At 37.1% G+C, this 25,872-nt stretch overlaps 4 protein-coding genes across 6 annotated transcripts; 1 reads left to right on the top strand and 3 right to left on the bottom strand.

The window, feature by feature from the left end:
- Window positions 1–2,606: 2,606 nt before the first annotated feature.
- Window positions 2,607–3,336, top strand: LOC121807909. Its single transcript, XM_042208249.1, has one exon. It carries the CDS (start codon window positions 2,739–2,741, stop codon window positions 3,096–3,098), a length of 360 nt encoding a protein of 119 aa, XP_042064183.1. The 5' UTR covers window positions 2,607–2,738; the 3' UTR covers window positions 3,099–3,336.
- Window positions 3,337–4,090: 754 nt separating this feature from the next.
- LOC121807899 (chaperone protein dnaJ 49-like) lies at window positions 4,091–7,276 on the bottom strand. 2 transcript variants are annotated; one of them, XM_042208240.1, is made up of 3 exons: window positions 7,121–7,276; window positions 5,676–6,915; window positions 4,091–4,422 (listed from the first exon to the last, which is right to left on the bottom strand). In XM_042208240.1, the coding sequence occupies exon 2, from the start codon at window positions 6,734–6,736 to the stop codon at window positions 5,678–5,680; it is 1,059 nt and encodes a 352-aa protein (XP_042064174.1). In that variant the 5' UTR covers window positions 6,737–6,915; window positions 7,121–7,276; the 3' UTR covers window positions 4,091–4,422; window positions 5,676–5,677. The 2 variants fall into 2 exon arrangements, with proteins under 2 accessions (XP_042064174.1, XP_042064178.1); XM_042208244.1 differs by having other exon boundaries at window positions 5,676–6,765; window positions 7,121–7,207.
- A 255-nt stretch (window positions 7,277–7,531) lies between these two features.
- On the bottom strand, window positions 7,532–12,841 carry LOC121807890 (condensin-2 complex subunit D3-like). The gene is made up of 9 exons (XM_042208233.1): window positions 11,296–12,841; window positions 10,352–11,059; window positions 9,615–10,109; window positions 9,409–9,500; window positions 9,242–9,329; window positions 9,046–9,160; window positions 8,843–8,969; window positions 8,582–8,756; window positions 7,532–8,357 (listed from the first exon to the last, which is right to left on the bottom strand). The coding sequence occupies exons 1-9, from the start codon at window positions 12,742–12,744 to the stop codon at window positions 7,647–7,649; spliced, it is 3,960 nt and encodes a 1,319-aa protein (XP_042064167.1). The 5' UTR covers window positions 12,745–12,841; the 3' UTR covers window positions 7,532–7,646.
- Window positions 12,842–18,465: 5,624 nt separating this feature from the next.
- LOC121807874 (cell division control protein 48 homolog C-like) lies at window positions 18,466–23,740 on the bottom strand. 2 transcript variants are annotated; one of them, XM_042208225.1, is made up of 11 exons: window positions 23,552–23,740; window positions 22,398–23,333; window positions 21,511–22,127; window positions 21,174–21,326; window positions 20,718–20,834; window positions 20,537–20,641; window positions 20,038–20,103; window positions 19,894–19,958; window positions 19,600–19,801; window positions 19,293–19,427; window positions 18,466–19,197 (listed from the first exon to the last, which is right to left on the bottom strand). In XM_042208225.1, the coding sequence occupies exons 2-11, from the start codon at window positions 23,320–23,322 to the stop codon at window positions 19,150–19,152; spliced, it is 2,433 nt and encodes an 810-aa protein (XP_042064159.1). In that variant the 5' UTR covers window positions 23,323–23,333; window positions 23,552–23,740; the 3' UTR covers window positions 18,466–19,149. The 2 variants fall into 2 exon arrangements, with proteins under 2 accessions (XP_042064159.1, XP_042064154.1); XM_042208220.1 differs by having other exon boundaries at window positions 22,398–23,330.
- Window positions 23,741–25,872: the final 2,132 nt, after the last annotated feature.

The following is a 25,872-nucleotide window of genomic DNA, read 5'->3' as shown; positions in this document are numbered from 1 at the left end:
GATTAATATTCAACTTGTCAATTTTATTCTCATATTTCACTTGTATCAATTTTTACCACAGGAAATTTACTCAAACGGAGGATATTTTTCTATAAAAACTAAGTTGTTCATGTTTAAAAATAATTATATAAAAAATTGATAAAATTGCCAAAAGTTTGAATCACAGATAAAACTGATACATTCGAAATATAGCATTGATATAATTATTGAAGATTAAGAGTAAATTGGTAAAATTAAAAAAATATAGTAATTGATAAAATCATTAAAGTTCATGACACAATTGATTTTCAAAATTAAAAATAAGATTTGTATTATTAAAATAAAATAAGAGCTATACATCGATTTGGCTACTAATAAAAACATCTAGCAACAAGACAATAAAATGACATGTTCCTATCATGCACACTCCCTATCACAAAGGGAAATCCAAAATGTTAGAAGAGCAGGGCACCGACCCTCCGCTAGCCACCATTGCGGCGGTGGTGGTAGTGGTGGTGATGGTGATGCCGACATTGCTTGGCTACCAAGACAAGGCTTTGACCGAGCTCCTCGCTGAGCAGCTGGGGCTCGTGAGACTCCAACTCCTCCCCATCGTTCTCATCCTCACCATCCAATTCCTCTCCTCTGACACCGGATCCTTAGTATGCGCCTTTTTCTCCACCGTCATACCCAATCCCATCCACCTCACCAAAGGATCGTTGCTCGGAGTCATGGTCGTCCTCATCCTTGTCTTGCTCCTACTTCACATCCTTCATATCATTCCGTTTGCTAGAATAGATAAAATTATTTAAATTGAGGGTTCTTATCATATTTTGCATTATCTATCTTTCGTATCGAATCTCATCTTGTGTGTGTAATGATGGAGTAATAATATTAATGAAGATTTCAGGTGTTCCTGTTTAAATATAATGCACATTGTCATAAAGTATTTCAATGAATCAAACAACATGGAGGTTATTATAGATTGAAGTTTAATACGGTAAATTGTTTTCATTAAGTCACAATTAAAAAAAAGTAACACATCAAAATGTACAATGGCAAACATCATACTATAATGTTTCTTTTTTGCCATGTACGCAGCAAAATCTATCAATTATAAAATTATAACCTACTCATCATAATCAGTCTAAAACTACAATTTGCTTCTTACACTATTAGAGTTTTCTTAAAATAGATTAACGATATTGGAAATTTCCCAATTTAGGTAAAATAACATATTTATTCTTGTCTATTAAATATAATAATAATAATAATAATAATAATAATAATAATAATAATAATAATAATAATAATAATAATAACAATAATATGTTATCATGTAAATAGGATCCATTAAATCGTCACATTCAATAAGTACTCTATTGTATTTATTTTGCATTAAAAATGTTACTATAATACAATTAATGACAATTGCATAGATATCCAAAAGTAGTTTATTTTCTTTTACCGAAAAGCTGCTATCTGTCCGTCAAATTAACAATTCGGCCTAAAGAAATAAGGAGCCCAATAAGCCCATGGAAGAATTAATTTCATATATTAATGTTATAAAAGTATTGCTATTTGCATCTAAGCATACTTGAAAACAATTGAATCTATCCCACTCATAATGATTATCGCTCCATATGAATTAATCAATTTAATCCTAATATTTGGTAAATAGGTTAATTATATGTCAATGATTTCGATTAATCAATTTTATCCCTATATTTCAAATTAAGTAAAGGTCAAAACTGGTCCTGAACATATGTCAATTTTACGATTTTGGTCCTATACTTTATCTTTTGTATTTTTGCATCCTGAACATTTCAACTCGAATCACAATTGGTCATACACTAACAATTTCGTCAATTTTTAAACGGTTTTAACCCGATTTTGATGGTTTTAACAGTCTCATTGGGGTTAAAACCGTTTAAAAATCGGTCAAAATCAGGTTAAAACCGTTTAAAAATTGACGGAATTGTTAGTGTAGGACCAATTGTGATCCGAGTTGAAATGTTTACGATGCAAAAATTCAAAAAATAAAATATAGGACCAAAATCTTAAAATTGACATATGTTCAGGACCAGTTTTGACCTTTAATCTTTCAAATTTGTACATAATTTACACGCATACAACTTATACTTAGGTGACTGAATATCGTTTAGTACTATACACCCACCAACTATTTTCTTAAAATGTGTGTCCATCAAAGCTGTATACTTTTCGTGTTCAAGAGAAATAATGGTCGAATCTATTTAACGCTAGAATACAACTGTTAGTTGCTATTTGCATAATGGTAAATAATTGAATCTTTAACGATTGCATCAATTTTATCACTCCACATGAATTAATCGATTTAATCCTAACATTTGGTAATTAGGTCAATTCTATCTCAATGATTTCAATTACTCCTACTGTATTAAACAATTTTATCCTTATATTTCAAATTTGTACTATCATTTTTAGCATTGAGATTTCACTTCAACTGATTACTTAAATTGATAAATATTAATTAAATTTTAAAATCATTTAATGTGGGATATAATCATTTTTCAGAATTAAAATTTTTGATTGGTAATATTAAAATATAAAAAAAAAAGAAAAAAAGAAATATACATCGATTTGGTCGCTTATATAAACAGAGGTAGTATAGCATAGAGTCCTTTCAAAAAGCAGCGAGTTTCGAAACTCTCTGAATTTCGTCACTCTTTTCAAAAAGAAAGACACACACACTACCAAAGCAGAAGCCAAAATCCGATATGATAGAAGAGCGGCGCGCCGGCCCTCCGCACGCAGCTATAATGGCGGCGGTGGTAGTGCTGGTGATGGTGGTGCCGACATTGCTCGGCGACCAGGGCGAGGCGGTGACCGAATTCATCGCGGAGATGCTGAGCCCCGTAGGGCTGCTCCTCCTGCCCATCGTCCTCCTCCTCACCATCCAATTCCTCTCCTCCGATACCGGATCCTTCGTCTCCACCATTTTCTCCACCGGCGAGCCTAATTCCATCCACCGCGCCAGCGGATCGCCGCTCGGTGTCGCGTTCGTACTCATCCTCGTCCTCTTCCTGCTCTACAACAGAGTCTCGATCTTCGGCGGCGACGACGATGGCTGCGATTGAAGCTCTCCGATCTGTAAACCGATTTTTCCGTTGGTTTTGGGATCTACATTTTGTTCTTTTTTTTAATTGGTTTTTTTTCTTTTTTTTTGTGATTTCATGAGTTTATTTTTCTGTATAATACAGTTAAGCTAGGCTCGGGTATGAACATGTGCAGTGTGTGAAATGACGAGATTAGCCCTTTTGTTGACCTCTTGATGCTTGATTGATAGCCATTCATTGATATAGTTTTATACTATTATTTACCTCTTAATTTTTTTTTTGCTTAATATATAACAATATTTTACTTATAATTTATTGGTATGAACAAAATGACAGGTCTTATAAAAGTTCATACAAAAGCACACATGACATGAGTGCGAAGAGTGGAAAAGAAAAGGAAAACAAACCTTAGAAAATGAATTATACAAATGTGACGCACACGCATGTATATAAAACTTTCGTAGACAAATATTACAACTTTAGGTTTGATTTAGTTATGAAATTGTATTTACAAATATAGTTATACAGGGGTATTACCGTCCTTTCACTTGTGCATTAGCAAGTCTGTCGGTTGTTGAAGCCTCACTTTCAGATATTACTACAAATTTAACCAGGCTCTTTTCAATTTCTATTTGCCATGAATATACATTGGACAAAATGTCATAAAAAACTATATTCATGGACAAAATGTCATAAAAAACTAACAGTTAAAGGAGTACTAAATTATGGTCTATCTCACAACTTTAAAGCAATTATCGCAAGATTGTTGATATTTTTTAACCAAATAATGTCCGTGACGCCCACATATAACTTCCCGACTGTCATAATCAATACAATTTCAACAAAAAACTCCATGATTATTTGAGTAGTTTCAAAATTGTTGAACGTATCAAATGAAGCTATTTTTCGGTACTGGTTACACACATTCATGCCAATGAAGACTTCTCAACACTACCAACGATAATGAAATAAAATACGAGATTGGATCGGGGGGAGGGCTAACTTGACAAGCATAACAAAAAGCTCAGAAGCCTCACCTTATTATTACTTTGGCTAAAACCGGAGTTGTCATCAGATAATTTTTCCATCTATATGAAATGCTAGCATTCAGTGTGTGGCAATGTAGATAGCTGCAATATAATGTACATAAAATGAAACCATAACTTTCGCATGGTTCCTTTGCAAAAAAGACCTCCCTCAGACACGAGGACCATCGTTCAAGTCTTGTGGCTACGAGGTCGAATTAGAAACGAGAGGAAGAAGCCTCTGTCGAGTTTTACTGCCAGCAAGGGGTTCCCATGGTGAATACATATGTTATAGTGTGTGAATCTCCAACTTGGAGGATCTGCTCAAGGAAAGAGAGACGTGAGCAAAATTTACCATGAACGCTAATGCAGACGCTAAAGTATCATTAGTTTGAGAACAGACTTCAGACTTCAACATAAAAGCAAGCATAGATGCAAAAACTCACTTGATGTGGCTTTCTTAGAAGAATCTTGACATCATTTAGATTTAAAGAGAAAGCTTCGATCAAACTAAAAGTAGTATGCTATATCACCTTTTACAATGTTATTCTTTACCTAAAACTAAGTTCAGGAGGTGTATGCATAGTTTCATATACGAAAAGATTGAACTTGAATGATGGTAGCAATGAAAATAATGCGGTCCAAGACCTAATTAAAGCATTTGAAGAAAGCAAGACCTCCAAAAACACCGAAGGGAAATCATATCATCGTCTTTTCAAGTTTTCTCAAGTCATTGTAGATATTTCACGTCATATAGAATCTCGAAACATTAATTAACAGATACAGTATGAAGCATAAGACCAGAGCTGAATGCCCTGATACTAAATTCAATAAAGAACAGCCTCAATTGATCTCTATGCTGGTTCAAACAAATTCTTATTTGAAGCCAAGGGAAAAGCAAAGCTCAACGAGAAAATACTCTATTATTTAGGCCATCTATGCATACACAGATAAAAGCCTGGAGCTTACAGATTATATGCAAAGCAGTAACTACATAAACGAACGTGCTGACAGCCTAATGGTGATCCCCAATTTCTCTTTATGTTGATTTAATCCACTTCATTGTAGCAGTGATTAACTATAAACAAGTTCAATCCACTAGCTATTTAGTTCATTGTGGTGCACAAGCCTCGATGTGTACAGACCCTTGTGCTACTCCCTCTTACAGCCAAGATTAATGGCTTAACTTGCATAATCTGTGCATGTTCAGACAGATCCACAATTTTGGTCGGGCACAACCTCTTCCCACGGCTCACTTTGTCATTTAAAAAGGAAAAATGAAAAGGCCTACTCAGGTATTTCTATTTTTTCTGCTCAATTAGTTTGCAGGAATGCTCAATCTACAAACAAACATCAAAATGCTCAAGTTTCAAAGCGCACTTATTTTGCAGAAACAACCTATAAAAACATTGATCAGGTAATACACACTTTTCACACGATTGGTGCAGCATAAGTGAAGTTTCTATAACTCTAAATTTGAATCAAACCAGTTCTCACATACACCATTTGAGATTTTGAACAATCATAAAAGAGAGTGAAGGAATAGCCACATCATGCAAAAACATGAACTCACCTTCATGCGGCAAAACTTTGAAGCCTATCGCAATGAGGAGTAGGGAAGTGCCTATTCCAGTGACGCCTCTGCATTTCCATGTGACAGTAACGTCCAAGCATATGCTTGTAATCCTTTATCACATTATTCTCAATTTCATTCCGACCAGGAGTTCCAGCGGGATAGGTCCTATCAAATTCAGGTGACTTTACAAAGAACTCTACTCCATGTTTCTCTGTCATTTTTTTAAACTGGTAAGAGTAGTTCTTCTGCAACGCGTACTCAGGCTCCGAAAATGGAAGATAAGCAAGCAGAATGATTATAAAAAACGGTAGCAACTGAAGCAGCAGCATAAGACTAGGGCCCGTGTTACCCATGTCTTCCCTCTGATGTGCAGCAGCAGTGTGCGTTCTAGTCCTATAAACATGGGCATTCCTGAACACATCACGTTGACCGAAAAATGCTCGGAATATCTCATCAGGATCAAATTCATCATCAAAGAAGTCATTCCCAGTTCTCCTCCGTCTCCCCCTAGTCTGATACTGCTGGTTATGCTCAAACTCATCCACCAAACCCGTCTGATCATACTGCCTCCTCGACTCATCCTCACTCAAGCACTTGAACGCCTTGCTAACTTTCTTAAAAGCCTCCTCAGAACCCGGTGCTTTGTTCTTATCAGGATGAACTTTCAGAGACAGCTTCCTATACGCCTTCCTAATCTCCTCTACCGAACAGCTCTTCTCCACCCCAAGAATGGCGTAATAATCTGTCTTTTTCTTGATCTGTCTCACCAGAAGCATGTGCTCATCCGTGTAATTCCTCTCCCCGTTTGAAACCCCATCAGAATTACCAGCACCCTGATCTCTCTTCACCGCGGAATCCTTCTTCACGTTGCTAGATGGGCCAGCAGAAGACGAGGAATCAAGATTCTCACAAGCAGCCAATAGATCATCAACAGATAAACTCTGATTTAGACGGCGAGCAATTCCAATAAATTTCATGGCCCTTTGCTTATTACCAGCTGCAATTGCCTCTTTTGCAATGTTTATGCATCTCAACGCCTCATCTTTGTTGCTGTCCATCACGATTTTCAGTTACACCCAAAAAAACCCTACTCAAACATAAAAACAGCCCAGCTCAGAAAAAAATCCCAAAATTCAACTTTGGGAGCCAAGACCTAGAAAATCCACAAAATCATAAATTCATCCACACCCCACTGCATCAAGTTCACCTTCAATCTCCCAGAATACCACAATTTCCGCTAATTGAAACACAAACACAAAAAGCCCAAATCAGGATCTTAATCAAATTAATCAATGAAGCACCCTAACAAGTGTAAACCAACATGAACAAAGCAGGGTTTCATAAGAATGAAAAAACCAGTCAACACGTTGAAATTTACTAAGAATTTAACATCAGCCATACAAAATGCCATGAAAAGAATTCGAAGAAAGCCATATATTTACCTATAAGTATTAGATCCGTAATCCCATGACCAAATCGTAGATAGAAAGAGAGGGCTAGAGAGGAAGAGTGAGATTATTTGTACAAGTGCATATATATATATAGTGCCCTAATTATCAGCCAATTGAATTGCGCCATGTCAATTTGCACCCAAATTTTTTTTCTATTTGTCTTACTTTTCTGCAGATATTTTCATATCACCAAACTATAAAATGACCCCAGAAATAATCAACTTGAGATTCATCAATTCTGCAGATATTGTAAGATTCTACTCCCACATACCCACATATCCCTATAATTAAAAATGCAATCTTTTCAGTAAAGATTTAAACTTTGGTTCATTTAGATGACTATACCTTCTGTGATCATTTTAAATTAAGATCTGACATTTTCAGAATATGGACAAATAAAAATATTGTAACAATGCAGATGTTAAAATTAGATTAATGATACAATCATTCATACAAAAGTTGAACTAATAACTTCACTACTACAATGGTTAAGACAACCATTCTTTACAAAATGTTACTACTTCTCATCATCAGAGTCAAAGCATTGTCTTCTCCTCAGAGACTCAATCACCTCAGCCGGCTTCTCTCCTCCATGACTAGCCACCCCCAGCCGCGACTTCAGCTTGGGCACGTTGATCGAGCCGAGAGGCGTGGAGGCGCCCGCATTCACCTCTCTGAGCACGGACCGCGCTGTGGCAGCAGCTGCAGCATCAGCCACGGCCGAAGCAACCTTGGAGTTGCTCTGCAGGTTTCGTGGCAGCTTGCTTCGTATCATGTTGGGATTCCTCTCCATTGCCACCCCCTTGGGAGACTGATACGCCTCGGACCTCCTCACCGTGGCAACTGCATCAGCCGCTGTGCTCTTGGCCTTCATAGACTCGTACCTCTGCATGTCGTAGATGAGTTCCTTCTGCAGCTGCCGGTCAGCAACCAAGATGTCATCGATCTCGTTCTTGTAGTCCTTGAGCAGGATCCGAAGGCAGTCCATGAGGTGGCCGATGAGGGGGCTGTTCTTGCTCTCGAGGAGGCGTTTGAGCTCGATGAAAATGGGAATTGCATTCTGGATTAGGCCTTTCCTCACTGCTTGAGTGATGGCTCTTCCCTTTAAGGCGGATGTGGATGCTCCTCCTCCGTCTCCACCTTCTTCTTCCATCTCTGCTGCCTCCGATGATGCCCCGTGGCTTGCCTGGATTCGGATCTCCTTGCTCGCAAGGACTAGGAACGCATCCTATAGCGAGCCAATTTGTTAGTATCAAGAAAATCCATCACAACACCAGTCAGTTAAGTTCTTACTATCAGTAGGGTGAGCATTCGATTAACAATAATGCATTCTCATTTTAAAATCAAAACTTATTATTAGTAGCTAAAAAAGTCATTATAGAATAAATCAAATTTAACATAACTCAAAGAAATATTTTGGATATATTAGAACTTAGGAATAGTGAATGCTACCTGTATAACAGACTGCCCTGTTGTATCCTCTAGAGAAAGCATGCCATCAGATGCAGCAGCAAGAATCTCAGCACACACTTTGGCAAAGGTGGCCAAGAGGTGCTCCGGTGCCATCTGCTTCAGCAGAGTCGCGTAGATGTGCATCCGTTGAGACCTTGACCGCTCGTCGTTTCCCCTGTGATAGAAGCAGTGGTATCATATTAGCATCTGAAATCATCGATGCCAGCACAAGTTCAGCCAGTGGATCAAAACATGAACTACCGTATAGTGAAGATATGGTTCTCATTGCGCGAACTGTTGGAGTTGCTACGTCCCGTGTGAGCGTTGCAGTCATTCAACACAAAGACAGATTCCACGAAGCTGTTGTAGGCTAAAAGAGGGGCCTTTGCTGTAAAACAAAGGAAAGATCAGCACACAAAGAAAACTAAACAGGATGCAGAGTGTGACAGTAGTAAAACAGTAACCTTTCAAGATGTTCCCAAAGAGGAAATCGGCTAGTTGTCGAATTTTATCTGAATCATCAACTAAACATAACAGAAATCTAAGGAAGAGAAGCCCCCTCCACTTTACATAGTCGCGCTGTATAGAAGAGAGAACGTTTTAAGAGACAATACTCGAAAACTGATCCTCTTTAACTTGTTTTTAACAATCAACATGTACCTGTAATAGCCTTCCTAGTAGGATAAATGTCTGCCTTCTTACTAGCTCACAGGGATCGCGTAGGCACTTTGTGATCTTTGACATATAACTGTAAGTTTCAACTCAGGTATAGAGACTTTCGAAGAAGTTGAAGTTTCACCAAGTTTTGAAGGTAGAGTGGAACTCACCAGTCCACCATAGCAGTGTATCGCACACAGAAATCTGCCATCATCACCACTATGTTGTTGCGAACAGTAGCGGAATCGCTCTTTTCAAGCTCCTGATGCATACAGAAGATCATGCATACATTTTACTTCATAAATCAACAGACATAATCCAATCTATAAGCTGATTTTGGTATTACTTTTTAAGGAGCCCAAGCATGAGAATGTACCTGCACAAAAAGAGGAATATAGCGCTTTGCAAGTTTCCCATCGGCTAGACAGATCTTGCCCATAGCCAGCCATGCATGCACGTATAAGGAGGGGGCGAGCTTCTTAACAGAAATTGCAGGAGTTGGAAGTTTGCTAGATTTTGGATCAGAACTCCCCGAAGTTATGATGGTATGTATGGTTGGAACTAGATCTTTCAAACTGGCTGAGGGACAAACGATAACTAGTGATCCAATTGTGTAAATAGCAACTATGGCTTGTGCTAATGACTTCGACTCAGCTTTTTTTGTTCCTTTTCGCCTTACAGAGGTCGGTGGAGGAGTAAGAAAACTACTTTCTTTATTTGGATTGGAGATTTGCGACATGTACGATTCTAGGACTTGGGAGGCTTTGTGTTTGAGTTGGTCCACCCATCTCATTACGAGGGTATCGGCCTCTTCCTGATTTAAGGCCTTCCTTCTGCACAAGGTTTTGAGTGCTTTTATATGAGCATCAACCTGTTAAAAGACATTTGAAAAAAAATCAAAATTCAAGAACCATAAAAGCACATAAATAGAACAAAATGAAATAAGATTCTCATTCTAAAAGATGCAATGCAAGGAACAGCCTTTATTTTGTAGAAAGTTTATCTCTTATAGTTTATTAAAATTATGTACATGCACCATAAATAGCAAGAAAAGTTGAACATTATTGTTAAGAAAACCAATTTTTAGTTGAATGGCAATCTAGCTCTATATACCTCAGTTGGATGCATGTTGAACCCTTCGAGTCTTTTGAGAAAGTTTTGTGCTAGGTCTGCAGCAGGTTCGGGAGGTAGGTCCATGGAGACATTAGAAATTGTCTGCAAAAGAAATACTCGATCTCCCATCCAAGTAATCGAATGAGATTCTATATCTACCATTTCTTCATCCATAAATCCACTACGAATAGGGCTTTGGAGTTCATTAGCTGGTTTATTACTGTCGAGAAGCTGCCAATGATGATGAAGGAACTCCCAGTCGACTGCTTTTGGAACGAATGCAGATACCTCGGACAACAAAAACCAGGCACCCTGGGGTGCTGTCCATTTCCCCATCGGCATGGAATTGTGCACCCACTGGTCTTCAGAAGCCCTAATGATATTTTGAAGTGATATAGCTGTTTTCCGTTGAAGCTTCTTCTTTTTCCCTAGGCTCGAGCAGATCTTTTTCACCCAAGGCAAAACCTCTCCATCACAAAGCTCCTTTAGCAGGCCAAGCACTCCTTCGGTATACGATGACTCAGCCTCAACATTGACGCTAGCGTTCTTTCCTTTTCTGTCACAAGCCCTTGATATGCGATCAAGAACCAGTTCCGAGAAAAAGCTTTCACATTCCTCCTGGATGCTGGTTTCATTATCACCAATCAAACGTGTGACCGAATGCATCCACTCTTTGGTCACAAGACAAGTTGAGTATTTCCTAAAGGCCTAAAATCAAGAAAGCATAGTAATATAAGAACGAGACTGCGAGAGAACTACTCACAAAAAAAAAACACAAACAAGAAAAGGAAATGGACAATAACCAGCAGCAAAAACTAAACATTCTTAGTAAGTGTCAATAGAATTGAAGGGACTAAGCAAAGCAAGGACAAAGATCAACCACAATTATCATTCAAAATAGTGAAGAACATATCAAAAATCGACTCATAAACAATGAAATTCACCTCAGATAGAGCAGAGATTGCCACTTTTCTAATGCTAACAAGCGGATCAGAGCAAGCTATGCCTACTGTCTTCAGCAGCTCCTCATCAAGTTCATCTCCTAGCAACGACAGTGATTTTGATATCAACAAAAGTGCTGCTTTTCGAACAGCAGCCTTCTCATCCACAGAACGCAGTTTCAGAATCTTGCTCATCCCCTCACCCCCGTGTGGTATAACCTCCTTCAGCATTGCCCTACTTTCATCATTTCCAGACAAGGATACAACAACCTGAGCCAGATTTGTCAAAGCTCTGGCTCTAACCACAGCTGTAGAATCAGAACAGCGCTGAATCAACGCTTCCGACAGCTTCAAACACCAAGAATCCTCAACCACATCAAATTCTGAAGCACCCTTCAAAGACACTAACAAAACAGGTATGATATCCACTGCCAAAACACGAAACTGTGTCTTCCCTCGGCTCATCTTCACCACATAATCCGCAAACTCAACTTGATGACCACAATCCAAAGCCTTCACAATCTCCATTACTGACTCAACTGCTGACGCCCTCGGCTCAGCCTTCTCCGGTGCCCTCTGCAGCAAAAACTTAGGCATGTTCGCAACCGCCTTCTTGATCTCATCCGAATGCTCACCCATCTCCACCATCCTATTAACCACAAACCCCAAGCCAAAGCTCCTCACCTGCGACTTTGACAGCAAAATCAACGGCCTCAACGCCTTCAACACCTCAGCCGCAGTGTCCCCCAAATCTCCATGCTCGCCCTTCAGTGCTTCACTCAAAATCCTCGAACACTGCTCAGACAGCCTCCTAAAACTCCCGGAGTCCCACGAATCAACAGCCGTCATCGGAATTTCACACATTGTCTGAACCAAAGCCTTCAAACAATCGGGAAATCGGTCTAAATGAACCAAACCCATTACCATTTCCAGTTTCTCCATCAGCAAAAACAAGTCTTTCACATCATAACCCCTCTCTTCCCCACCATTCTCCGCAAAATCCCTAATTTCAACCCTAGCCTGATTCCCCCCATTTTTCCTCTTCCCCCTTTTCTTCCCACCCGAGCTTCGAGACGCAGAGCCTTCACTCCGGGCGGAAGATGGTTTCTTGACGGCCAATCGTATAACGCGGAGAAGAGAGAGAAAAGCCATGGGAGTAAACAGAGTGAAAACTGGGGAATTTGGGGATAACAGCAGAGAGAGATACACCTTTGATGCAAGAACTGAAGTGCTGGAACTAATTCCAGAATCCATGGCTGTGGAAATGGCATTTGTGAGTGAAGTGAGGGAGAGGTTTCTTGAAGAAAGCTCATTATAGAAATTGTCGATGTCGATTGTGTCGTTTGTCTTGAGAGTGAAATCCAATAGGGTGTCTAAATCTCTGAGAAAGGAGTGTGAAATTGGTGAATGCGATTCGAGATCTGCAACAATTCGAGCTATCACTTCATCCATGGCTAATCGTTGAACGGATCTTCAGCGCCGTGGGGCGTAAGTACAGGTGCCTTTGAATTTTCGCATTCCCGCTTTCGAATTGAACGATTAGTTGAAGATGACTTCTTTGTCAAAAATTGAATTTGTAGGACCCGTTTGGTGAAGTATATTGTATGGAGTATCAATACAAGGTTTAGATGTACACATAACTTTTGCTACAGTATTATACCTTATTATAAAATTTTGATACAGTATAAACTTTCATATACCTTAATATAATAAATTTTATTATATATATCGAATACCAACTAATGCTCTGGATCACGATATAACAATACTCTTGTATTTATATAAATATGGTACTATATGTTATTTTTCTATAATAAATAAACTTTCGTGCATGGTGTAACGAAATTTGATAGTATATCGTAAAGTACAGTAGTACTACTAGATATCAGACTATCGGTATGGTATACCGAAAAGCCAGCATGGTAATAATATTGAAAATGTTTCATAGTAAAACTTTGGTATATTGTGATTCGATATATAAAATTTTTTAATAAGATTTTCCATGGAATTAAGAACACATGTTACGTTCGCATTGGAGAAAACAATCGTTAACCTAATTAAATACTTCATCCGTCCCATAACGAAATTTTAGGAGATATTATTTTTTGTGTTAGGTGGAAAGAGAATAACCGACTCTCATTCCTTTTGGGCTGGGAGCAATAATTTGATGGTGTGTAACGGGCTGAATTTTTTAATATAAATATTTGGGCCCTAAATTGAGAAAGTGACGTTATAGGGTTAAGAGAAGTAAAATATTTGGGTTTATGATAAAATAAAGGTTGGGCGTTGAAGTAAATTAGTTAAGTCGTTGCTTTAACTAAATAAATAGTAATTGAATGAGAGTTTACCTCTTTGGGCTGAGTTATTTAATCAAATGGACCGACTTAATTTCATAAGTGGTTTAGTAATTTATGCAATGGGACGCTAATCCCAAGAGAATGGATTAATTCCAAATCTACTGAATAGTAAATACACATGAAATTCCACTTGTAAGTTAAAGCGACAAAATAATATGACACGTTTGACTCGATATCTATGCTAGGGGATGTAGTATATAGTTTGGGGGTCATCGATGTTCACAAATAAAAGGTCAATAAATGATTTATTTATTTGGTGGTGAGGTAAATATCCATAGATATGTGAACTCTACTTTGCCACATGGAATAATGGAAATTATTGATTCAGAATTAATTATTTAGTATTTTAGAAATTGGAGTGTCATGTTCAAAGGAGAATCCAAGAGATAGAATGCCCGTCGCGGATGTCCGACCAGACGTCCGCCATTGGAGATGCTCTTAGTGAATTGGCTGGTATTCTATCCCAATGTATGAACTAGATAAGTTGTTTTCTTTAAGTCTTAATTATCTTTGCTTCTGTTTTTGGGTATTAATCCGTTGATTTGGATATAGTGTTCGTTTTTTGTCTATTCGTTGATTGAAGTTTCTCACTCACATGGCTGCACCTATATTCTACATTCAACAACTTTATCTTTTTTTTCTTTTATTCTTCAATTTTAATATTTATATATATCATTTTAACTTTGTATAATTTGATAATTATAATTAATACTATTATTTTTCAATATTTGATTATAATTTTTATTCATAATTGATCATTAGGGTTTATTGTTTACATAATTAATTTTACCAAAATCAAAACTCATTTATTGTTGAATAAAATGAAGAAAAAACATATTGACCCACACCTCTGAAACAGTTTGATATTCATTTAATTCCAAGAAAACCTATACATAGATAGAAGGGAAGTCTTGAAGAAATAATAATACCATTATGAAAATTTTAATGAAATTAGAGAATTGAAAAGTATAATTTTATTTTTGGAGTCATAATTATGGGGAGTAGAGAGTAAAAGAATTTTGATGATAAACTTAATACCTATATATAAGGCCTGATTGACAAACATTAAATAACTTTAAATGGATGATTCCTGCGTCTTTTTAAAATTAATTATATAGAAAATTTTGATATAATGTTTCGATATTCAAGAGGCATATTCTGATAATTGGCCAATTAATTATTTAGTCAGGCAAATAAATTATTGATCCAAAACTAATTCATAGTAATAAAACACATGTCACCATCTAATTAGAGATTTTGGTGGAATGCTATTTTAATTGGAAGGTTATCTATTATTTAAAATTCATTATTTATTAATGACTTTATTTGAATATGGAATGACTGCAGTTTCATTAATTGGTTTCATGTTTTAGAAAAAAAGTTTATAATGTATTTTAATTTCACATTTCATATAATGATATTGCTTTTTGTTTTTGTTAATTAATTGATAGTTTCCAATTAATTCAGAAAAAAAGCACGAGGGTGATACTAGTTATAATAAAAAGACAGAATTGTATTTAACTAAATCAAAATAGCGTTAAAGTTAGAAGATGAATTTTATGCCCATATGGTGCTATATTGTCCAAACACGTTTTAATGTGCTATTCCAATGGTATATATATGTATATATGCATGTATTCATTTCCTTTTTGTATCTTTTGTTCTTTATTCTTTTTAATTTCAGCCCCACGATTTTGTCATCCGACTGCTAGATTGGTGCCACGTGTCATTTAATAATGCAGATTTTCAGTTGAATAATGCACATCGACTAATCACGTTTTCATCCATTGGATGAGGAAAAAGGACGGTCAAGATCATATTTCATACATAATCACAATGCATCGGTTATAACCACCCCACTAATCACGTTTTCAATCCAAATTTGGTCTTGGTTCTACATTTAAGATTGGTTCTACATTTAAGAATGGTTTTATCTTGATCACAACTATATATATATATATATATACACGTGGGAATAATGAAACTGATGAGACTTATCAAAATAGATTTCATGAAATTAAGAAATGATCGTAACTACCAAAAATTAGTTGCTAACTAGCTAGTGTGAATTTCATACTACATTTTCCTTGAAATGATGTAGCGTAATAAAGTTAAAAATATGTAGAGTAATAAAGTTAATAGTAAAAAGTATCAATGATGCAGAATTAAAATAAAATTGCTTTTATTTTTTATATATCGATCAAAAGTAGATTCCTCACTAATCACTATCCCCTCCTACTTTGATTATCTTGGATTGAATAAGAGAAAGTTAAAGAGAAAATGACATACGGAAATATTAATACAGGCGATTCAAACATAGTATTTTGTAGTGGACAATTATTGCTGCGTGATTCTCGTTTTGGGGAAGACATTAGTTTAAGAAATCAAAGTAGACATTTTGATAAGAAAGTGGTGGGATTACTTTGTGGGAAATTTCCTATAATTAAGAACACTTTGTAACAAGTCATTCCACCATCAAGATAAAGTTGCTTTATGAGTGTGCATATACATGTTGGTTTAATTTGTAGGAAATTTCCTAATAGAATACTTGTAACAATAATTAGTTAAGTCATTCAACCATTAAGATAAAGTTGCTTTGTGAGTGCGCATATATATGTTGGTTTAAAGGTGGAATAATTATTTTATAAAATAATTAGCGTAAGTACTATTCTTACTTAGCCATGCATGAATAATTAGGAATTGAAAATTTAAAAACAAAAATAAATAGCACTAATCTTGGTAAGCCATAAAATTATGAGTGAAAAAAATAGAGTATATAGTAGTATAAGATAATATTTGAATTTGATAATGAATTTGTAGTGAATGGGGAAATTTGTATGCAAATGTAGAATGCTGAGACGGGGTGGGGTGGCAGCCCTCTTTGTCTTCGCCAGATGGTATCATCTATTGATCATGACAATTAATTAAATTTTATAAATATCCATATATATATTTTGAAAAAATTTCATAAATCTTTTATTTGAAACAGTAACAAAGATGGATCTTTCATTCTATTTCAGTGGTCGGTCTTTACAAATTCATTGCATGCATTAACTAGTCTATTTTAACAAATGTATAAATGAACGACAACAAATAAACCTTGAAATATGCATTACAAAGATGACTAAAACTTAGATACGTAACAGTTAACACACACATATGGCAAAGCACAAGACGAGGAGCCAAAATTTCATACCATGAGGTCGAAAAATACATTTCATAATTTACTCAATAAAGCTTTTTTAATATAGTATTAGAACAAAAATTAAGCCAAATTCATACTACTATATAGTTCTCTTAATTATTTTGTAAGTTTATGTTCAAATGACACTTATTTCAGTATCTAGAGCAAAGTTCAATTGTAATTTTATTATATTTACAAAAAAAATCATGAGTACATGTTAAAAATGTTTATTATATAGTCTGTTTTAACGGGCTAGTCCGAAACTCAGTTATAGCAAGACAACTATATCTCGTCATCTCGATGATCAAATGATATTACTAACTGGCTTACTTGCCTACAAATTCATGAAGAATAGATCATTTTTAGTATATATTGCATCCTTTAAAATTTGAAATGACATTTCATAATTCTCAGTTGTCTCATTTGACAAAGTTGTTTATTACGTTTGAAATTAATGTCATTCTCCGTATTTTTAAGCATGTTGGATTAGATTTCCATAAATTATTCTCTAAATTTTCTGGCATATCTATTTATTACAGTACTTAAAAGTAAAACATACTCATCCATTATTCTTATATCATTATTACTGTGAGCCCCATTTGCTATTTATATACCTCATTTTATTGGTAGTAGAAAATAGGATAGTGATAAACGTACATATAATTCTACGTACATAATCGAACTTTTTTTAACATTTTACATTGAAAATCATTTTATAAACACTAATTGATTTAAAATAAATATCATACTAATCATTTTGCAACACTTTGAAAAAAAAATTAAATTTTTACTTAAATATTTGTATATTTAAGCAAAAAAATATTTTCTTACTAAATATTGTATAATTAATTCAAATCAAGCTCGAAATCATATTACGATTGAACATAAAATTTCTATATCACCTCTTTCTTATTGCTACAATAAATAATAAAACTAATTTTTAATTAAATTTATATAAATATAAAAATTCAAAAATATTATGTACATGTACACTCTATACATTTATAAATTCCCTAGAAAGATAAATGTACTACTATACTTTAAGGCGAAGCAGACTTACCAAACGCATTTTTTTCTTTACATAAATAAACTCGCCCACCGCCACCAGCAGCAGTTAAAATAGGAATGTGCACAAATGAGCTTGTGGAAAAAACAGAATTCCAGCATGACAGCTATATCTGAAGATGAAATTTAGTTGCATGCGTTTTAATTTTATGATTTGATGCAGACGAAAGAAAGAGCGGAGAAGCTTGAACATTGGATTGGAGGATGAGAGAAGAAGATTGAGGAGCAAAAGAAGGAGAAGAAAGAGATTTTGCATAGGCATGCAGAGTTCAAAGTGGATTGATGAACCTGATCTAGTGAAGACAGCAATGAATAAATGTGTTTTGACAATCTTCCACTCTCATACCCCAAGTAGTGTAGACAGCGATGAACTTCACCGTTGCTCTTATCGACTTTGGATCGGATTGGCCGTCCCAGTCCTGCTCACTATCATTGGTACGAGGAGAGGAATTTTCTGGATTTTCATTTTTTATTTAATCCTTAAATCATAAGAAACTGTGATTGCTATGTGTATTTTTGTAATCATTTCTATTTTGCGTTGCATTGATGCAGCATTTGTAATATGAATTATCCATGTAAAACACTATGCAGAAAGATTAGAATTTCAGTTGGTTGTAATTAGTTCATATTAAATCTAGTACTAGTTGATAAATAGGGTACGACCACCAAACTACTAAATGTTACAGTTCACCAAATTGCTCACAACTATCATTTACATTGCACTTTCAACTAGGGACGACAAAAATGAAGCGTTAACTTGCCTTCGCGAGCCAACGTACACGAGTGTTAACTTGTTCAACATGTGTTCAAACTGAGCCGCAGTGCCTTCTATTGAGCCGCAGTGCCTTCTGAATCTTCACATATCCGAAAATTCCCAAGAAATAGTCTGTCTACCTTCGGATCCCATCCCCGTTGCTGAGCACCACAGTACATCAAGAATGCATTGGCAAACTATGAGTTGAACCCCATGCAAGTGTACCTAATGAAATGAAGCCGAAAGAGTAACACATGCACATAGTAAAATTGTTTATGAAATAGATAAATATGCCTCGAAGAAACCGAATAAGTGGATAGTTGCCTGCCACCGCAAGCCAGGGCGGCGACCTCCTCACTCCGCCAAAAGGGCTCATCATCAACTTAACCAAATAGGATCGCAAAAATTATTCTCTAAAAAAATTACACCAAATCTCCGCTGCTACAAAAAGAGTCTCCTCTGAACTCAGGAAGGATTGATGGGTCAAATCTGTAGTCTCATTGAGCTTTGAACTTTTCCAAAAAACGCTCGTATTCTTGTATTTTCTGCACCCAAAAACAAATATGCGACCATGAGGCATGATAAACATCACAAGTGAGAATTTGGGAGAAACGTAGTACTACTAGTTAATGAGAAGCACCTCTTCGGACACAGACGGCGAGATTTTCGCCAACGCGCTCATAAAATGTGTCTCTTTGATCGTCGATTGTATGCTACTAATTGTATCCATTGATGATAGTTGTTCTCTTACCGCAGCCGTACCAGCTCCATGCATCTAATGTTGGGTTCAAGCGAAAAATAGAGTCAAAATTATCTCTCATCGTCAAAATTATCTCTCATCAAACTATTACACTCCTTGTGTTTAGGAGAAAAAGGGACAAATTTTAGCAACACAAGTATTGATTCTGTGGACAGAATAAGTAGAAGAAAAGGAAAAAGGGGCTAACCAGAGAGAGGAGATCAGCGCCACTAAATTTGTCACATCCACTGTGCTTGGCTAGAGCCATGAGGTCCACATTGGCATCAATTGGCAAATTCCGAGCAAGGGCTTTTAAGATCATTCCCCGTTCGTCTGGACTAGGGAGGGGAACATACATAAGCTTTTCGAACCTTCCTGGTCGGAGCATTGCCTCATCCATCACTTCAGGCCTGCCAATAACTCAGCAATATTAGAATTGTCAAATAAGGGCAGAAGAGGTCAATTCTGTAGAAGGAAAGAAATTTGATAATCCATGTAGTACCTATTTGTAGCACCAATTACATAAACATCCCTTCTCGGTTCTGAGCCATCCATTTCTATCAGCAGCTGCAACGGAAGACATTATCTGTTTTAGATGAATATTTGGAATGAACAAAATTTGCACTAAGCACTACTATTTGCTAACCTGGGTCAGGGGTCGCTCAACGACCCATCCCCCTTCCCGACCACGCTTTGTTGTCAGTGCATCCACCTGGTGGGAAAAAGTATGTAGAGAGTCAGAGACGAGAAATTACCAAAGCCAATAAGCAGAAAGGTAAGACAAAGTGTAGTTTATATATATTCGAAAGATGTTGATCTCTCTAGCAAAGGAAGGAAACAATGAAAAAAGGCTTTATATACAAGAGAGGTCATTCTGGTTATGCAGTATGAAGGAATATTTTTATAGTTGATCACAATATCATATGCATATTATTATCTACGGAGTAGTAAATTATACCATGTTTCAGGTTCAAAATTTAGTAACTTTGACAAAATTACCAATGTTAACATTCTGTTTTTCATTAGAGACAAAAGATTGTGGTAGAAAATTGTACAATATATGATGTAGTTAAACATTATATCAAACATGTTGGGACTAATAATACATCTGATAGTAAAAACTAAATTAAAGAGAACGGGAGTACCTCGTCGAAGAAAATTATGCATGGAGAACATGTCCTTGCTCGACTGAAAATTGTGCGGACTGCCAACTCAGTTTCACCCACATATTTACTCAAGAGTTCAGGACCCTTGATGAAAACAAAATTTTAGTGAAACAGTATTTTTCTCCCATTTATATTTATGTACATGTTAACTTAAAAGAACCTTAATGTGTATAAAATTGGCTCCTGCTTCATTAGCCACGGCCTTGGCGATCAACGTCTTTCCGCAGCCAGGAGGGCCGTAAAGCAAAAAGCAAGTTGCTAAGTCCAACCCAAAAGCCTACAACAAGTAGGAAAAGTTTTACAAAACAAGCAAACTAGTACTCCCTCCGTCCCAAGGTAGTTGAGTCGTATTCCTTTTTAGTTTGTCCCAAGGTAGTTGAGTCATTTCCTTTTTTGGTAAAATTTTTATTCCTTCTCTTACTTTCCTCTCTCCACTTTAACCTTTAACAAATCAATTTCTTAAATCCCGTGCCAAAAAGAAATGCCTCAACTACCTTGGGACGGAGGGAGTATGATTTACTAAAATAAAAGAAAAATAGGCAAGTATCAAATTTCACTCGCATAACTCAATTTAGGCAGCTGAATAAAGTAGGACTATGAAATAACACAAATTTACCTGATAAGCTTCCCGAAATTTTATACGTCTAACTATATGATGGTCAAACTCTTCTCTTAGAAAATGCAGGCCGCCAACATCATCCCAGTTCACATTCGGTACGCCAGAAAATCCTTCTCTTCTCAGAGAAGGTTGGACCGTTTTAGCAGCGTCCTGCCATCAGTTAGAGCTTAGAAGAAATGGTCAAGTGCATCAAAATGATATTAGTATAAATTATGACAAGGAGAGAGGAGAATAATATCAAAATCAGGATTTACACATTGAAAATGATTATACAAACCAATGCTTCAAAGCATTCGTTATTTCATCAGTGTGTGATTAAATAAGAACAAGCTACCTCAAAATCAGCCATGGTTACAAAGAGATTCTCCAATTCTTCATCTGACCAAAGCAACTTCCACCAATCTTCGCTATGATCCTCGTCCTTCTCTTCTTTGGAGAACTCATCCCTTTTCTTGCTTGCAAATCTCTTCTTTGCAAGGTGACCAGCCATGTCAGCTATTGCCGTCAAATCTGCTCCAGTAAAACCTGAAGTCAATCTAGCTATTTTCTTAAAATCAAAAGCACCTTCAAGTCTAAGATTCCTTGTTTGCATGGAGAGTATTTCAATCCGGGCAGCTTCATTAGGAACACCTAACGCAATTTCGCGATCAAATCGACCAGGCCTCCTCAATGCAGGGTCAATGGCGTCTGGTCTATTCGTTGCTCCAATCACAAGTACATAGCCTGGTCTGCTATTAGAGCTTGCAGAAGTCGCATCATTGCCAGCAGGTTCTACAGGCACGTGTGATTCATCCATGCTAATCATCAACTGTGTCACGATGCGTTTCTCCATTTCCCTCTGTAAGTTTTCCCTTTTTGAAGCAATTGCATCAATTTCATCAATGAAGACTATAGATGGTGCTGTCCTGTATGCTTTTCGGAACAACTCTCTTATGTTCCCTTCCGATTCACCTAGAAAGATTCACATCAAAAACAATAAGTTTCTGCATAACAGAAACTTAAAGTGAACTAATTCTAGACTATAAAGAAGTATAACACTACAAAACAGGTCCTCACAGTCCCAACGACGGAGCTGTAAATTTCTAAACTCAAGTGAAGTAGTCCATGGAATTCTATAACCGGATGAGAGACTAAAACACGGGAAAATCCATACAAATACAATAACCTAAATATAGCAACAATGCATCACTATAACAAACATAAGTACACAGGATTTCATACCAGCAACTCCAGACAACAATTGAGTGGCACCAATTTTGTAAAATGGAACTCCCGTCTCATTGGCAATGGCATGAGCCAACTTCGTCTTCCCACAACCCGGCGGCCCGTGCAATAAAATCCCCCCCATGGGCTTCACCCCGACGTGGTGATCTACATGTGGCTGACACAACGACAAGATGACACCCGTCTTCAACTCCTCAATCACTTCACTAATCCCACCTAAATCCTTAAACATTGCCTCAGTAATCACATCCCAATCCTTTCCACCAATGTGATTGCTTTGATTTTTATTCACATTTTTGCTATCATTCCTATTGACATCATGACCTAATTTAGATTGCTCAGTCATTAAATTCACCTCCTTCATACCCTTGTTATCCACCACTTCCAGCTCAATAGACTCCTTATAAACAGCTCTTCCCACCCCATGTTTCTCCGATTTCCGACGCAAACCCTCCCTCAGCATCGACTTCATCAAATCAAACTCCGGCTCAACCTTCTCCCCGTACACGGGGTCCTCCGACGCCTCTTCATTAAAAGAACTGCCGACTCCGGAAGAGTAAGGCGACGCCAACGAGGACAATGAGCAGCCGTCGATTGCGTCGCTGCTCTGACGCCTCAAGTGCTCCGCTTCAATTTGAAGCAGCTCCTGCTCTTTATCGTCTATCTTCCTTCGTTTGTTCAAGATTGGAGTATCGCTGTCGTTTGAGTGGTCCATATCGTGAACCGCAATTACTCTTTCCACCTGCTTCGTGAACGGCCGGAGCTTGTGGCGGGAGTAGTGCGGGTAGGAGGAGCGGAGGTGGTCCACCAGCTCGTCGACGGTCGAGTAGTTTTTCCCAGCGGATTCAATGTGGCGGCGGAGAATTCGGTCATTGTTCGAATGCAGTTTTCCAGAGCTGCCACCGCCGCGTCGCCTTCCCATATCGGTGGCTGCTGGAACACAGGGAATAAATTAGAATTAGGGAATTAGAAATTGAACAACAATGAGCATGAAAAATATAAACAGTATTAGGAATAGCAATATTCTTTCTCCCGATAGTAATATTAATTTGATTCGATGCTTTTTAAAATTAACAAATCAAACCCAAGAGACATGATAACAATTTTTAAATGGTGCGGATGTGGAATTGAAGGTGCAAGTAGAGTTTTACCTTCTTCTGGTCTGGAGGCGTGGCGTGAAACTGGACTGCTGGAGCCTAGAGCTTGGAGACGACGGCGTGGGTGGAGGGGCGCGGGGTCAGAGCTGGCCGCTGGAGGATGGACGGCGTTGGAGAGGTCTAAGGTTGAGAGATTCAGGGTTAGAGAGGAAGGAGAAGGGAGGAGGACAGTAGTGACGTCAGTATAGCACGTAACCCGTGGGTTGGCCTGAATAGCCCGCTAAATTTATAGGGTTAGGGTTGAAAATTTCTAGCCCGATAAAATCAAAACCCGATTATCCCGTACCCGATTAACCCGCAAACCATTAGGGCCAGACCCGAAAACCCGATGGACTGGCCCGAAAACCCGATAAAATTTCTATTATTCTATTTTTTTACTTCTAATTCGACATTTTATTGATTGATTTTAACTAAAAAATAACTTTCAATTTTATATTAAATATACAAATTATATATTGAATTTTTATTAATATAATAGTTGATAAATAAATTAAAAACTTCACATTCACAAAAAAATATTTAAATTTCTAAAACATGCATTAAAATTCTACGAAATATCTCAAATATTAATATTTGATCATGTTTATGATTGAGTTTAAGCATATATCTTAGATATATCATAATTAAATGTTTTATATTGTATGAATATTAGTATTTTTAATCATTGTTTATTGGATTGATAGCATGTTAATATTTCGGTAGCAACCCGATTAACCCGCTGGGCTAGCCCGAAACCCGAGTTTTTAGGGTTAGGGTTGAGCTTTTATAACCCGAAAGAAACCACAACAAGATTAGCCCGCACCCGATTGACCCGCAACCCGAGTAGGGTTGGCCCGAAACCCGACGGGCCGGCCCGATTGACATCCCTATGTATTGACGATAATTAGGGTTTATTTATAAGGCTTGTTTCCCTTCTTGGACAAATCTGTATTGACGATAGTATTATTGTTTGGTAGTCTAGATAAGGCCAAGATATATATGAGTTGTAAGGCTTATTTGACTATTTGGTAGATAAGATGAGGCCCATGTTGTGCAATAAAGCTTATCTCGGTCTGTTTAGGCCCGAAGCAAATTAGTTCAAAATAATAGCTTATTTAACCAAGAGTGAGATAGCATATCCATCATTTAGATATGATATGAAATGACTAAAACCCCCTTACCCTTCCCATTGATTTTGACGTGACGGGAAAATTGATCAATCTATCTCCAATCCCAGAAATTAGGGCTTTTATCCCACAAATTTTCCGTCAAATATTTGATCAATCATATGTAGTTCCATAAATTAGGATAGGCAAACATCTTCAATTTCACAAATTAGGCGATTTGTGATCTCTAGTTCGGCCATGTCGGAGGATTTGACGTTGTAGCCGAGAACAACGAAGAGTTCTTCATCGGCGTCGCAGGGCCACATTTGAGGTGTGGTGGATGAGCTGCAACTGCTGCTGCTCGAAAAATTCTCAAACTCTCGCTTCATTCTCATCTCAGCTATATCGAATCTAGAGATTTCGGAAAAAAAGGGGTTCAATTCGCAGGCCTTTCGAGATTTGACATTAAATTCGCTGACCTTTCGAGATTGGCATTAAATTCGCTGATCTTTCGAAATATGGGAACGTGACATGCGAATTTTTCGCAATAGGGGATTTTCAAATTTTTATTTATTTTCTCTTCTTTTTTCCTTATTATTTCTCTTATAATATTCACAAATTAACCATATTACCCCTAGCTCTTCACACTGATATTCCCAAATCTTGCTCACTTCATATTTCACTTCGTTGTTCTTTTAAAATCTGAGAATTCTTCCATTTTTTATTCCCCGCCACATATTTCTTGGATCATTCAGGAACTGAGCTATTTCCAATTACCCTTGATTTTATGTGTTAATTTGGGGTTTAGTGATCAGCTTTTGAATGAATTAAAGAATCATGGAATAAGGAGGAGGTGTTTGTTAAATTGTTTGTTCTAGAAAATGGCGTAGCTTAATTGGGTTTCAACGAAGCACTAAAAATGCAAGAAGAACTTCCAGAACGTCTTCAAATACCACAAACGGACCAAAGATGGCCGCACATCCAAACAAGATGCACGACATATCGATTCTTCGATTAATTAGAAGCTCTCGAAAACACCTCTCCGAATAACCACCATTCAGCGCTCCGCCGCCGCACCAATGTCGTCTCACGCTACTGTTCCATCGGCGATCCCGACGCCTCTAAGAGTGGTGCCTTCGATGAAGATAGATGCATCGTTAATCCCATCCAATTCTTCAGGCCTTAATGGCTGGGGTTTTTGAATGGATTGAAAGTAGGAGGAAGAAGTGG

The sequence above is a fragment of the Salvia splendens genome, chromosome 1, assembly GCF_004379255.2.
Source record: "Salvia splendens isolate huo1 chromosome 1, SspV2, whole genome shotgun sequence".
Lineage (NCBI taxonomy): Eukaryota > Viridiplantae > Streptophyta > Magnoliopsida > Lamiales > Lamiaceae > Salvia > Salvia splendens.
Note: the sequence above shows the minus strand (reverse complement) of the source record. Positions and strands in the feature narration are given on the sequence as shown.